The sequence below is a fragment of the Delphinapterus leucas genome, chromosome 10 (assembly GCF_059928025.1).
Source record: "Delphinapterus leucas isolate spDelLeu-1000000601 "Yukka" chromosome 10, BTC_Dleu_Yukka2, whole genome shotgun sequence".
Taxonomy (NCBI): Eukaryota; Metazoa; Chordata; class Mammalia; order Artiodactyla; family Monodontidae; genus Delphinapterus; species Delphinapterus leucas.
The window spans coordinates 61881424-61897508 of NC_143138.1; the positions used below are offsets into that span (position 1 = coordinate 61881424).

At 42.3% G+C, this 16085-nt stretch overlaps 1 protein-coding gene across 2 annotated transcripts in view; it reads left to right on the top strand.

The window, feature by feature from the left end:
- Positions 1 to 16085, top strand: part of SCN11A (sodium voltage-gated channel alpha subunit 11) — a 134096-nt gene that overhangs the window by 68484 nt on the left and 49527 nt on the right. For both annotated transcript variants that reach the window (XM_089919152.1, XM_089919151.1), the window contains 7 exons: positions 1067 to 1234; positions 2022 to 2085; positions 9605 to 9746; positions 10386 to 10583; positions 11488 to 11661; positions 14302 to 14431; positions 15458 to 15696. In XM_089919152.1, the coding sequence (XP_089775278.1) occupies positions 1067 to 1234; positions 2022 to 2085; positions 9605 to 9746; positions 10386 to 10583; positions 11488 to 11661; positions 14302 to 14431; positions 15458 to 15696 (1115 nt within the window). The remainder of the gene's footprint in view (positions 1 to 1066; positions 1235 to 2021; positions 2086 to 9604; positions 9747 to 10385; positions 10584 to 11487; positions 11662 to 14301; positions 14432 to 15457; positions 15697 to 16085) is intronic.

The window sequence follows — 16085 nt, forward strand, 5'->3', positions numbered from 1 at the left end:
GCTTGGCCTCCCATCAGATGCTGCTTTGTGTTCTCAAGTCTGCCATTCATGGTTTATGCTGATCAACCGAAACTTTGTCACTTAGTGTCATCCCACACATTACCGATGCCATCTGCTGGTTTATCTCTCCAGCTGTGTTGAGAGCAGAGCCTGTGACTCAGTGTTGTGCTGGGACTGACTTGTTCCAACTCCCCAGCAGACTGTGCACATCTTTTTCCAACTCTGCATCCAGGGACGTCATGTTGGTAGCTTGAAAACAGCTGGGGGAGAAGGGTGTGTGGAGGGAGAAGAGGGATCTACACTCTGGAATTCAGCAAACAAGGACATCTGTAAATGCTGCAAATGAAGACTTTCTCTGTCTCCCCTCCCCGCAAGAGCTGATTTTAAACATTTACCAACAGACTGCAAGACTATGTCCTTTTGATTTTGTAACTTTGGCAGCCTGACAGTGTACCATGGACATAGTAGGTGCTTGGTAAATATATTTCTTGAATGAATTTTTAAAAACCCTTATAATAAGTAGTAATCTGAGTTTCTTTTCCTAAGACATCCTTATTATTTGGGTCCAGACAAAGCTCCTTCTCCCAGCTCCCTGACCCCCCAATTTAGCTATATCTCATGGCACCTCGTGTACCTTATAGTAGGTAATAGCTACCAAATGTTAAATACAGCTCTGCTCCTTCTCTCAGGAGGCCTCACTTTGGCCTTAATGCTGCCTGTGACCCCCAGCCGTGGAGGTGCCTGCACAACTGTCCTCAAGTTATGTCTTGTGTCTCTGTGGCATGTTTCTGCTCAAAGTCTTCTCACTTGCCCTTCAGAGCAACCCTGTGGCATCTGTAGAGCAGGATAAAGAGGCCGAGTCCTAGACCAGTGGACCACTCTGATGACCCATAGCTTCTAAGGCACAGCGTTATGGCCTCAGAATCCTAGGTCAGGCCAGTTTCTGATACCAGCATGCAATCAGACAACTTTTGAGGCCTTGTTGCTCCCTCTCTGTTCCTTGCCTGTGTCTGGTGTGTGTGTGTGTGAGTGGGGGGCTTCTCCCCACATCTGTACTCTTCCTCAGGCCTGAAGGTCATTGTTGGGGCCTTGCTGCGCTCTGTGAAGAGGCTTGTCGATGTGATGATCCTGACTCTCTTTTGCCTCAGCATCTTCACCCTGGTAGGTCAGCAGCTCTTCATGGGAAATCTGAACCAGAAATGTGTGAGGAAAGACTGTGGCTCTGACTATAAAGGTAAACACCCCACCTTTCACTCCTTGGTTTGTGCATGGTTAACTTTTATTTATCCCCACTCATATGTCTACTGATCTGCATTACAGAGTGTCTTAGGATCAAGGGATGACTTGTCCCTCTAGGGTTCTCAAGTGGGCAGATGCATTTCTTAGAGAACTGCCTCACTCTTTGGGTTTCCATGAAGAAGTAAAATCCTGAAGCCACATCTATAGGAGTGGTGTCATCTTCCATCTCTGCCCACTTCCTTGTCATGTTTTGCAGAAGTCTTCAGAGTGCCTGGCTTTGGCCAAAGGGGACCAGCAACTTCCCACAATGCCTGCCCCCACCCAAGTATTTTCTTCAATGATATTGCTCCTTTTATTTTGCACCCTCTCCACTCTGAGGTCAACCCTATATCAATTTCATGTGTCCTGAATTTTATGTGGCCATACTTTCTCCATGACTGTCCTGGTTTATGAGCTTCTCGTGGGCTGACCCTGTGTCCAGCTTCTCCTAGGGGTGGTCTCTGGTTCAGTTCTATGTACTGAGAGGCAAAGTGGTGGTGGTGTTACTGCTTCCTCCTCTTATTTCTCCTTCCTTCTCCTTTTCCCTCTTTTTCTCTTGCATCTTCCTGAGGGCTTAGGCTCTAGTTCCTCTCAGGATCATTTCATTGAGATCACTTTGATCACTTTGATCATTTTGGAGGATTCTGAACCATCTGTTTCAAGCATAATCTGGCATATTTGCTATTCTTTTTCCTTTCAATGTTGTTTTTTCAAATCTGAATTTATAATTATTTCCTTCTCAGATGATTGCTTTGAAAAGAAAGATTCCACTGAATTCAGAATATGTGGCACATGGATGGAGAGCGGGTAAGATGTTTATACTCTTCATTCTATCTTTTTGAAGTGATGTGGCAGACAGTCTTTATCTAATGACTTGTAGAAGCAGTGGTGGTAGTTCTCAAACACTACTATTTCATGTGTCTAAGAAAGTTTATTTTATTTGCTTTTTTTAACATATTTATTTATTTATTTATTTGGTTGTGCTGGGTCTTAGTTGCAGCAGGCGGGCTCCTTAGTTGCGGCTCTCCAGCTCGTTAGTCGCAGCACGTGGGCTCCTTAGTTGTGGCATGCGAAATCTTAGTTGCGGCATGCATGTGGGATTGGTTCCCCGATCAGAGAATGAACCCGAGGCCCCTGCACTGGGAGCACAGAGTTTTATCCACTGCGCCACCAGAGAAGTCCCTCTAAGCAGGTTTAGATGTGCATTACTAAATTAAAAATTATTTCCAAGTGTTTAAAGCAGTTCTCTCTCCTAAATTATATTGAATTTGTATCTGATGAGAAACCTACTGAAAACATAGGGATATTCTGACATTATGGAGCGGATATTCAAGGCCATCAAAGGTAAGAAAGGATGTTGTGACTGAAAGCCCCATCTAGACGTATTTCCTGTTCAATGACATGGCCCTGATGGAAGACATCTCAGCACACGTCTTCTGTTTGTTGATCTGTGACCCCTACTGCCTCTAATTGCACACACTGTTGTATGTGTGTTCATACACATTCACTTCAACAGTTAGTAGCCCTCTGACCCTTTGGGGATACTGTCCCTTCTTCCAGGATATTAGTACTCTCTGTGGTGAGAGATTCATTCAGTGAAGGTTTATTGAGTGTATTTCAAATTAAGATAATATGCTAGGCACTTTGATGAAATAAACGACATTTATCTCTCAGTAACAAATAGGTATCAAGGGCCAACATTGTGCCAAGCTCTGTGTTAGGCCCTAGGAATCCAAGTACAAACAAAGGAGTGCTGCCCTCTTGAAATTGACATCTTTCAGGCAACAGAGATGTACAGTAAATTCTTGAAAGTGTGATGAATGTTATAAGAGAGACCTGTAGATACTGAGAGAGATAACAGAGATGTAACCCTGCCTGTAAAATTAAGGACGTCTTCTCGTGGTGGTCACAGATTCTGATTAGGTCAAACTCACAGACTTATTAGGTTTTAATGCAGGGTTTATTGAGCTCTCTAGAATGATCCTCGGCAGGACATACTGCACCTACATCGTTTTCATTCAATGAGGAGCCCAACAGCTGTCACAACAGTGCTTCTTTGATCCATCATCCATGCAGGGCAGGTATGGTTACTATAAGCAAAATCCAAGGTGGGGTGGGCCATCTAAACATACAGATGCAGAAGCCTTGGTTTCCAACTGTGTGCCAGTCACAACTCTCTCAGTCTAGGTATAGTCTCAAAGCTCAGGAGTTTTACAGTAAGCGAACTCCTAGTACATGACCTTCGACACTGATCATAACGTGGTAGTTTCCAAGGAGATGGCAGATCTGAGGTCACCTTCCCAGACAGGCCTCTGTTCAGGGCCCAGGCCTGGTTTTCAGCCTTTACTCACTGCCTCCTCTGAGGACTGACTGAGTGGTGACTACAACATGGATCTGAAGCATGAGCGGGAAGTTCTGGTGGATGAGAAGATAGAGCAAACGATTCCTGATGGTACAAATAGCAAGGATGAAAGCCTCAGGACATGAGGACATGCGGGGATAGTAAGAAGCCCAGAAGCTTGTTAGGCAGAGGGACAGGAGACAGGAGCCAACCATGCAGGACCTGGTAGCCCATCACTGCTGAGGATTTTGACCTCAATCACAAAGGAAACAAGACCTGATCAGATTAGATACTTTTAAAACTCACTTATGTCTGCTACATGGAGAATGGATGGATAGAGTAGATGAAGCAGCCACTTAGGAGGCTATGTTAATACAGATGACAGTCACGAAGCTGTTCAGTGGAGATGAAGAGAAATGGATGGATAAATCCCAAAGACGTTTAGGAGACAGAAAGAACAAGACTTGTGGATTGAAGAGGGGTGTTGGCATGTATATGTCTGTGCAAATGCACGTGTAGGATAGTGGTGAGAAGTGCAAAGGGGAGAATAGAAAAAATCAATATAGAATTAAAAGATAAAGCAATGAAAGAGACAGAAAATATGAGAATAAATATCAATCCAGAAGTTTCAGCTTTTGACTAAGTAGGAATTCCAGAAATGGAGCACAGAAAAAGCAAAAGGGAGGAAATTAGCAAAGATAATACAGAGAATTTCCCTGGGATTAAAGATGCAAATACCTCAGTGGCCCATAAAGTAGCCAACACAATGAATGAAAAAGGACCATGTCAGGTGCATTATCATGGCATTTCAGAACCTTTGGGGAAAAAGATCTGAAAACCAAAGAGAAGAAGGTTACCCACAAAGGAACAGTATCAGAATCCTCAACAACAACATAGAGTTAATAGCTGAGCGGTGATTTTATGTTTCTGAAGAAAAACTATGTTCAACCCCAAATTCTATTTCTGGTCAAACTGTAACTCTACTGTGAAGGCAGAGTAAAGATATACCCATATGTGCAAAGATCACCCAGTCTTCCTAAAAAGCTACTTGAGGTTTGGTCCAGAAAAATGAGGGAGTAAAACTTAGAAAGAGCAATACAAAAGAGCCAAGAAAAAATGTATCTGACGCAGGAGACCCAATGACACAGGCCATGATATTTTCCATGAAGAGTGATATAAGTAGTGGTGAGGTAGGGTGGGATGCTGGAAAACCCTTATCTACCACAGCAGAAAGCTAGTCAACAAAGACTAAAACTGATAAATCAAATACCAGGATAAGCATTTTAAAAAATTATAGTATAGTTGAATCTCAATATCATATTAGTTTCAGGTGTACAATATGGTGATTCAGTATTTTCATAAATTATACTCTAAAGTTATTGTAAAATATTGGCTATATTCCTGTGATGTGTAATATATCCTTGTAGCCTATTTATTTATTTATTTATTTATTTATTATTATTTTTTGTGGTACGCGGGCCTCTCACTGTTGTGGCCTCTCCCGTTGCGGAGCACAGGCTCCAGACGCGCAGGCTCAGCGGCCATGGCTCACGGGCCCAGCCGCTCCGCGGCACGTGGGATCCTCCCGGACCGGGGCACGAACCCGCATCCACTGCATCGGCAGGCGGACTCTCAACCACTGTGCCACCAGGGAAGTCCCCTATTTATTTTATACATAGTAGTTTGTACCTCTTAATCCCCTACCTCTATTTTGCCCCTCCCCCCTTCCCTACTGGAAACCACAAGTTTATTCTCTATATATTTAATTCTGTTTCTGTTTTGTTATATTCATTTGTTTCATTTTTTAGATTCCATGCATAAGTGATAACATTCAGTATATGTCTTTCTCTGTTTGACTTATTTCACTTAGCATAACACCCTCTAGGTCCATCCACACTGTTGCAAATGGCAAAATTTCATTCTTTTTTATGGCTGAGTAATATTCCATTGTATGTATATACACCACATCTTTTCTATTTTTTATATAGGAGTATAGTTTATTCACAATGTTGTGTTAGTTTCAGGTGTAAAGCAAAGTGATTTAGTTATACATATTCATACATCTAATCTTTTTCAGTTTCTTTTCCCATATAGGTTATTAAAGAGTATTGAGTATAGTTCCCTGTGCTCTACAGTAGGTCCTTTTTGAATATCTATTTTATGTACGGTAATGTGAATCCCAACCTCCTAACTTATCCCTCCCCCCCACCTTTTCCCCTTTGGTAGCCATGTTTGTTTTCTAAGTCTGTGAGTCTGTTTCTGTTTTGTAAGTAAGTTCATTTGTATCATTTTTTTAGATTCCACATAAGTGATATCATACGATATTTGTCTTACTCTGTCTGACTTATTTCACTTAGTATGATAATCTCTAGGTCCATCCATGTTGCTGCAAATGACATTATTTCATTCTTTTTTATACCACATCTTTTTTATCCATTCATCTGTTGGTGGACACTTTGGTTGCATCCATATCTTGGCTATTGTTAATAATGCTTCTATGAACATTAGGGTGCATGTATCTTTTTGAATAGTGTTTTCATTTTCTTCAGCTATATACCCAGCAGTGGAATTGCTGGATCATATGGTAATTCTATTTTTTTGTGTGTGATACGCGGGCCTCTCACTGTTGTGGCCTCTCCTGTTGTGGAGCACTCCAGACGCGCAGGCTCAGCGGCCATGTCTCACGGGCCCAGCTGCTCTGCGGCATGTGGGATCTTCCCAGACCGGGGCATGAACCTGTGTCCCCTGCATTGGCAGGCGGACTCTCAACCACTGCGCCACCAGGGAAGCCCTATTTTTAATTTTTTGAGGAACCCCATATTGTTTTCCACAGTGGCTGCACTAATTTACATTCCCACCAACAGTGTACGAGTCTTCCTTTTTCTCCACATTCCTGCCAACATTTGTTATTTGTAGACTTTTTGATCGTAGCCATTCTGACAGGTTTGAGGTCGTATCTCATTGTGGTTTTGATTTGCATTTCTCTAACAGCATTGTTCTGCATCTTTCCATGTGCCCGTTAGCCATCTGTATGTCTTCTTTGAAAAATGTCTATTCAGGTCTTCTGCCATTTTTTAATCAGGTTGTTTGTTTTTTTTGATAGAGTTGTGTGAGCTGTTTATATATTTTGGATATTAACCCCTTATCGGTCATATCATTTGCAAATATTTTCACTCATCTAGTAGGTTGTCTTTTCATTTTGTCAGTGATTTCCTTTGCTGTGCAAAACTTTTTAAGATTAATTAGTTTGCTTATTTTTGCTTTTGCTTCCTATGCCTTAGAAGAAAGATCAAAAAAATATTGCTATGATTTATGTCAAAGAGTGTTCTGCCTATGTTTTCTTCTAGGAGTTTTATGGTTTCCGGTCTTACATTTAGGTCTTTAATCTGTTTTGAGTTTAATTTTGTATATGGTTTGAGAAAATGTTTTAATTTCATTCTTTTCCATGTAGCTGTCCAGTTTTCCCATCACATTTATTGAAGAGACTGTCCTTTTCCCATTGTATATTCTTTCCTCCTTTATTGTAGATTAATTGACCATAAGTACGTGAGTTTATTTCTGAGCTCTGTATTCTATTCCATTGATCTGTGTCTATTTTTGTGCCAATACCATGCTGTTTTGGTTACTGTAGCTTTGTAGTGTAGTCTGAAGTCAGGGAACATGATATTCCCAGCTTTGTTCTTTTTTCTCAAGATTGCTTTTGCTCTTCAGGGTCTTTTGTGGTTCCATATAAATTTTAGGATTATTTGTTCTAGTTCTATGAAAAATGTCATGGTTATTTTGATAGGGATTGCATTAAATCTGCAGATTGCTTTGCGGTAGGATGGACATTTTAACAACATTAATTCTTCCAATTCATGAACACAGTATATCTTTCCATTTCTTTATATAATTTTCAGTTTCCTTCATCAGTGTTTTATAGTTTTCAGAGTATAGGTCTTTTACCTCCTTGGTTAAGTTTATTCCTAGGTATTTTATTCTTTTGAATGTAATTTTAAATGGGATTGTCTTCTTGCTTTCTCTTTCTGATAGTTTATTATTAGTATATAAAAAGCAACAGATTTCTGAATATTAATCTTGTATCCTGAAATTTTACTGAATGCATTTATTAGCTCAAATAGTTTTTTTGATGGAGACTTTAGTTTTCTATCTATAGTATCATGTCATTTGCAAATAGTGATAGTTTTACTTCTTCCCTTCCAATTTGGATGACTTTTGTTGGTTTTTTTTGTTGGCTGATTGCTGTGGCTAAGACTTCCAATGCTATGTTAAATAGAAGTGGTGAGAGTGGGCATCCACCTTATTCCTGAGATTAAGCAAACGTGTGCATATGTTCTTCATGAGCAGAGTCTCAGTTTGTTACAGCCCTGCTGTAAGTCCCACTGGTTTTCAAACCAGCTAAGGGAACTTGTCTTCCTGGTGTTGGACCCCAGGGCTGGGGTGCCCAATATGTGATTCAAACCCCTCACTCCCCAGGGAGGATCTCCAAGCCCATGATATCCCTCTCTTCTGTGCCCCTAACTAGGGAGTCCCAACCTGATTGCTTCTCCTTCCTTCCTTTCTGACTCTGTGGATCTTTCTTTACAGTCTTGTGTCCAGTTTGTTTTCATTGGGAATTGCTCCACATGTAGATGTATTTTTTAATATAAATTTATTTATTTGTTTATTTCTGGCTGCATTGGGTCTTTGTTGCTGTGCGCAGGCTTTCTCTAGTTGTGGTGCATGGGCTTCTCATTTCAGTGGCTTCCCTTGTTGTGGAGCATGGGCTCTAGGCGTGTGGGCTTCAGTAGTTGTGGCACTCAGGCTCAGTAGTTGTGGCTCACGGGCTCTAGAGCGCAGGCTCAGTAGTTGTGGCGCATGGGCTTAGTTGCTCCATGGCATGTGGGATCTTCCTGGACCAGGGTTCGAACCCGTGTCCCCTGCATTGGCAGGCTGATTCTTAACCACTGCGCTACCAGGGAAGTCCCATGTAGATGTATTTTTGGTGTATTCATTGGGGGAGGTGAGCTCAGCATCCTCCTACTCTGCCACCTTGATCTTCTCCCAGTAAAAGCACTATATTTAGAGATAACAGACCTAAAAGAGCTAGAAGTTGTTGAATTTGGGGTGTATAAATGACAGATGAAGAATGATGGAATGGTTTTCATTACAAGCCTTTTGGTGCCATGTGACTTTTTTTAAACCACATGCATGTGTTACTTTGATAAAAATACTATGTTTATTACAAATTAAGAAAGTACATACTCATAGTATATTCGATAGATGCACTCAATGATGTGTTTTTGGTGATGTGGACAAAGACCTATATGCAAGATATCTACTGTTTTTAAAGTAAAACCCAAATGTTTGTAAGAATAGAGGACTGATAACAATTGATATCTAAATATTTAGCATTAGCAAAGCACTTATATAAATCCCAGAACTGTAGGACATGAAAAGAAATGAGATATTTCCTTGTATGCTGGTGGAAAAGACCTCCAATCAATACCATTCCATGAAAAAAGCAAAGTGCAAGAGAGTGTTCAAAGAATGCTCCCATCCATATATTATAGAAAATGTATATTGATAATATGTGCTTTTATATTCATAGAGGACTTCTGGAAATTTACTAAAGTAACTGTTAAACTGTGCCTCTAGGAAGTGGGGCTGAGTGGGGAGAGAGGGAGACATCGTATTCATTGTATATCCTTTTTTTACTGTAAAGTGTTCACTATGTCACTGCACTTAATTTTTCAATGAAAAACTGCCGGTATGAACTTCTTAATCAATCCATTTGAGAAAAGTCTATGAGTGCCCATGTTTAGATATAGAATGGGAGGCTTGGAAGGTGGAGGATGGCCAACTCTATAAATATTCTCTTCACCTAGGACTTTTGAGTGTGAGCCCATGGTTCTTGGAAGAATCAGTGCCCTGGGCAGGGTGTCGAGGGGAGGTGGGATGCAGGGTATGTAATTCTTTCTCTGTTCCTTTGTTTCCAATATCTAGGGCTTGTTCTGAACAATTTGAATGCAAACATACCAATAAAAATCCTGACTATAATTACACGAATTTTGACAGCTTTGGCTGGTCTTTTCTTGCTGTGTTCCGGCTTATGACCCAAGATTCCTGGGAGAAGCTTTATCAACAGGTTATCTATTTATTCATTCTCTCTCTTTATTTCCCTCTCTCTCTCTCCCCCTCTCTTCCCTGCCCCTCTGCCTCCTTGCCTCCTCTCTCCCTTTCCATCACTTATCTATCTCTTCATCATTTATTTATAACCTACCATCTCTCCTTCACCTTTGTCATCTATTTTTTATCCTTAACAGTTGTACTGTTAAATTGTGTTTTAGAAATTCTATTAGAAACATCAAAAAAAAGAGACTATAAATGTGACATTTGGAAGAAGAGTACAAAAAAACTCCTCTTCCTAGAAATATCACCCCTCTCCAGATTCCCCACTGACTGAAGTTCCACCACTGGTGCTTCAGCTTTCATGCAGCATTGCTCTCTCTCTTGCCTTTTTAATTTAAAAAATGCAAATACCCTTGAGAAAGTCACAGTAAAGTCACTCTGACTTCTGTGTGAATGTACAGATGGCATTTCCTTGCTGAGAGATAGGGCATCAGGAGCTCTAGGTGATGGGGGAGGCAGTAGATGATGCTGCAGATAGCTGAGCCAACCAGGGCTGGGGAGAGACCAATTGCTACAGTGTAATCTCCACTCGAGGTCAAGTCACCCCTCTGCGGAGGAAGGATTCAGACGCCAGCATGTGCTGTGTCCCTTGCAGACTTTGCGCACCTCAGGGCTCTACTCAGTCTTCTTCTTTGTGGTGGTCATCTTCCTGGGCTCTTTCTACTTGATTAACTTAACCCTGGCTGTTGTCACCATGGCTTACGAGGAACAGAACAAGAATGTAGCTGCTGAGACAGAAGCCAAGGAGAAGATGTTCCAGGAAGCCCAGCAGCTGTTAAAGGAGGAGAAGGAGGTAGGGGCACGTGGTGTGAGACAGTGGGATCTGCTTGGGAGGACCCCAGAGGCTGTGGGGTCTGACACTCAAGGTTTCTGTATAAGGCCTAGTCTCAGTGCTTTCCTAACTGGTGCTTTTCTGAGAATTTTTAAGCCCTTTGCAGCTGGCTCTGCTACAGTCTCCCACTAAGATGTCCAGGTGCAGGGCTCTTGAGTAAGGGAACCCTTGGTTTTGATGATCTTTGACCTTCTGAAACCTGAGCCTTCAAAGATAGATCCCAAATTGCTGGCTAGAGGATAAAATGTATGTGTATGTAAATTAAGGCTCTGCTCCAGGCTTTCTTGTGGGAAGCTGGAGATGTTTGTGTCCAGGGACTTTGCTTGCGAGAGTTTGGAAAATCAATCATGGTGGCTGTAGAGATGACAGTCATGATCCTTTCTTATAATCCTTGTTATATTTACAGACCATTCTTATTGTTTCCGTGACATCTTTACATTTTTTCAGCTCTAAGATTCTAAGATTCGATTCTAAGATTTCAGAGCAGGGCCATGTTTTATGCTTTTTCTCATCCTCCACAGAGATTTGTCAGGAGGAAGCCCATCTTAAGTGCTTGATGTCTGCAGCGTTAAGCGCAAACATTTACTGAATGCTTAGCACATACAGGGCACTGTGCTAAGGGTTAGTGACACAGAGGTATCTAAGAGTTAACCCTGCCTTCGAGGGCTGCAATCTCGTGGACAAACAGGACATGTTCCCCGCATAAACAATGACAAAGCTAGCATAATACAGTTGGACAATGAGCAATCAAAATGGTCCAGTGCTACCAGAAGAGAGGAGAGAATGCTTACTGAGGTCGAAGTCATTTACAGTGTTCTGTGGGGAGTGTGATCTGTTCATTAATTGCTTTTTTTCACTCTCTAAGGCTCTGGTTGCCATGGGTATTGACAGAAGTTCACTTAATTCCCTTGAAGCATCATCTTTTTCCCTGAAGAAGAGAAAGCTATTTGGTAATAAGAAAAGAAAATCCTTCTTTTTGAGAAAGTCTGGGAAAGACCAGGTTCCAGGATTAGATTCTGATGAAGATTCTTCAAAAAAGGCAAGTTTGGGCCAAGGGATTGATGATACTTTAGCACTCTTCAGGGGGACAGGCCAAGTTGTCAATCTAATTGAAAGGACTCATTCATTCACTCAATCATTTATCCATTCATCCATTTGCACATACTTCCCTGCATCCATGTGTCTATTCAATTATCCATTTATTTACAGATGTCTATTTAAAATGTTGACAGTGTTTATTTGGCACTGGGGTAGGCACTGGGGATACGTGGGATATATAACACAGGCAAGTAATGATGAAGGCACACTGACAAAGAGGCAGTTACTGTTCAGTGTGATGACCGACATGATGATCACTGAGGGAGAGCAGAGCAGGAGCATCGTCTTAGGGGCAATGTTTGTTCCCTGCAAGGCAAACCCTGAGACGTTAGAGTGCAAGTAGATTATTTGGGAAGTGATCTCAGGAAGCACTAAGAGGGGAGGGGAGAAGTGATACATGGAAGAGAAGGTGGCCAATTAATGTGCATTATTAAGCCAGTTTAATCTCCCTGGAGTGAGGGCACTAGAGTATTTATACATCAGCTTTGGTCCATCATTGGTTCAAGACTTCTGTGGTCAGGAAACAATAATTTTTCTGTATTTCTGACGTGCTATGTGTTAGGGCAAAAGTGTTTGGGTTGCCAAAGGAAGCCTGAGGACATATGGATGGGGCCAACAATAGTGTCTGCTTCAGCCAACCAACCCCAGACTTGGTGGGGGCTAGGAAAAGAGCAGTGGATCAGAAAAGAGTTCCCAGAGGAAGCAGTGTGTAAGCTGAAATGATGAATTAACCGGGTAAAAGGAAGAATGAAGCACTACACATAGAGAGAACAGCACACGCATAGGCCTGGAAACAAAGGAGAGCAGAACATGACCCAGTAGAAAATGTGCAAGTGTGTGTGCGCACGCGTGTGTGTGTGTGAGATGAGGTTGGGGGGGTGGCAAGAGGCTTTAGTGGTAAGATATGGACCATAATAAAAGGCCTTGAAGCCAAGCTAAGGAGTTCATTCTTTACACTGAGAGCAAGTGGTAAGCAGTATGGAAAGGTTTTAAGCAGAAGAGTGATATGACTAGATTTACATTGTGGAAATCCTGGATGCATTGAAGAGAGGGGATTGGAGGAGTGCGAGACTGGAGGCAGCCAATTAAGAAGTTGTTGCAGTGATCCAAGTAAGAGGTGACAATGGCTCAAACTATGGTTAGGGCAGTGAGGATAAAGAGAGATGAACAGGTTACAGTGATCTGCAGAGGCAAGGATTTGGCAATTGACTAGATGTAGAAGGTGGGGTTTATGGCTTGGGTAGCCGACTTGTTGGTGGGTAATCTGCTGAGATGGGCAAAGAGCATGTTCTGGGGGCGGGGAAGATAGCAAGCTAAGTTTTGCATGTGCCAATTTTGAGGTGCCTATGGGGCATTCAAGTCAGGCTATTGAGTAGGCAGCAGGATATGCAGAAAAGAAGCTATGGGAGGATGTACTGTAGAAAAAGAAAGCTTATTCTTATCATTTAAGGTGGGGGATGTTTGAACATGTTTTAATTCTGGAGAAGAGAAGTCAAAAGAGAGGAAGATGTTGGTGATACAGGCCAGGGAATAATGGCTAGAGCCTCTTTACTGAGGTAGGGGGAGGATGAAGCAGGCAGGAGGTGGGTGTGTGTGCTTGAGCCCGGGGTGGGGAAAAGGAGTTCAAGGGCCTTTGTAGAAGTAGATGCACGGACCTCACCCACTGCTCTGAGCAGTTCTCTGATGGAGTGACAGGGCAAGATCTCATGATTTAGAGGCTTCTTTGCTATCAGATCACAGCATATTCAAGAGACTGCATATATTTTTTAATATTTTGCAAGTTTTTCCTCATTTCACAAAGCAATAGACAAAGACCCAGACACCTAACATAAAGTGTCTTTTCCCTTTAGCTAGAATAGGAAATAGCTATAGAAAGACTACAGGCTTCCTTTAGAATAGCTTTTCAGAAAGGGATAGTTCCCTCTGGGGCCGTGGTTGGTCAGAACTTTGGGGGAATAAGTAATTACGGATACCTGAGTTTTCTGGATAGCTGAAGGTTTATGTCCTTTAATCTCTAGATACTTTAGAGTTGTAGATAAGGTGAGAATCAATAAGCTCTTAGACATAGCCTGAGTGCTTGAAGTTTAGTATATGGATTTTGTGATATTTATTTTGACTGTTCTTTTTAGTTACTGACTATTTCAAAATCTATTTAGGCAGCCACTCAAGGCACTTCACTATGTGGCCTCAATCCACCTTTCTAAATTTATACACCACTTCTGCCCCTCGCAAACATTGTTTCTAAATCGCATTTTTTATTGTTTTCATACCCTGAACCATTGCGCATTCGTTTTCGTAAAATAATTTTTGCTCTTTGTTGACAATGAATAAAACACAGAGAAAGAAATGTTTCTGTAGGGACAACTTTAGACTCTAGAAATGGGCATACATAAGAAATATGAATGTTCAAATCATATTTCTCTTATCTATTAAATGTGAATTAAGAAAACTGCACCTTTGGCATGCCATGAAGTTGAAGTGAGTTGAGCATCTTCGCTGCATGTGGCATTGAACCAGTTTGTCAAGTTTTGAGGAGAGGTCGCCCCTTCCCTTAGACAGTCCACTATGCCTTCTCTTATAGCCACACCTACTTGAACAAACCAAACAACTGTCCCAGAATCTGTCAGTGGACCACTGTGATGAGCACAGAGACCCCTTCCAAAGGCAGAGAGCGCTGAGCGCTGTGAGCATCCTCACCATCACCATGCACGGTAAGTTCTGTTCCAAGACCAAGGGGGAGCCTAATTTCAAGGATGCCCTTCCCTTCTCCCTCTCTCCAGCCCCCCAGAAGCCCTTTGCAACCCACTGTACTTCCTGCAGAGTGACTCCCCATGCTTCTTTGGAGCATGTGAGCAAAATGGCTTGGAAGAAGCAGGCCTTCCTTTTGGGCCCACCCTGAGCTGCCACTTGGGTAGTGGTGGGACCAAGCACACCAACGGGACTTCCCGTTCAGGCCAGGCAGTCACAGGAAGTTTCAGTGACAATGATAGCCAGCCAAAGAAGAGAAGACATAGAAGTTTCCAGGAGGTTACAGTTGTCATTGAAGTTAGAATAGGGATCTGACATGAATAATAGAAGAAGACTTGCGTATGCAGGCTGGAACCATCTGATGGACCTGATTAACAGGAGGCAACAGGGACCAAACTGAGGGGTTCGTGTTCAAGGGCAGGACTCAAGTCCCAGCAAGAATGGGATCAAATGGGTTCTTAGCACTTTTGAGCCTATTGCATCATCTCATGAGGCCTTGAAATTGTGTGGAAATCAGGGTGCAGCTGCTTTCTGGCCTGAATTCAACCAACTGATAGCATGCCTTTTGTTTCAGTGCTTATAGATGCCCCTGCCTGAATATCTCCCCTTCCCCTGAGCCCTGGTAGCTTCCTGTGCTCTGGTACAGCCGTCACCATGGTCTTCCTTGAGTGAACATAACTTGGGCTTGTGTCTTTCTCTCTCATGGGTTCATAGCCAGTCAGTGTTGACTTCCCCATCTGTATCTCCCACAGTGTGGCCCTGCTCCCAGATTCTCAATATAAGTATAAAGACTTGAAGTGCTTGACTATACCACATGGAAGCTGAGTGTGGGAAACCTTCCTAGCTATGCGTCAGTACCCTTCTTGACTGATCATTTTGTAGCACAGGAGATGCTAGGGAAGAGGGAGGAAGGAATGCACCCAGGCAAAGAACAGCCAGACTGGCTCAGACCTAACTCCTCAAGTGCTCTTTCAATTCTCCTTCTCCAGAACAAGAAAAATCACAGGAACCTTGCCTCCCATGTGGGGAAAACCTGGCATCCAAATACCTCGTGTGGGACTGTAGCCCCCGGTGGCTGTGCATTAAGAAGGCCCTGAGAACCATGATGACTGACCCCTTTACTGAGCTGGCCATCACCATCTGCATCATAATCAACACTCTCTTCTTGGCCATGGAGCATTACAAAATGGACCAGAGTTTTGAGAACATGTTGTACACAGGGAATTTGGTAACTCTAGGCTTTTTAAAATATAAAACATATTTCAAACTTTGAATTATAACTCTTTCAAAGTCTAAACATTTTGTGAGTGGCCTAACCTAACGTAGATCTTTGGTCCTCTTAGGTGGAGTAGAGGGAAAAGGTGACCGTTAGGATTTTATTTTTACCCATTTCAGTAATTTTCCATGGGCCCCTGTTCGCCCTCTAGTACGTTGAGGTGTTTCTTTAGTCATCTAATGGATGACTAAAGGGTCATTCAGTGGTAAAACAGAAGCAAGGAGACATCTTAAACGGTCAACTATTTTGGATAATCAAGAAAACATTAACCACATCCAGAGATCCATGGTAATGAGTACCATGGTCCCCAGTGATATTGATGACATCATTTGTCACAAAAC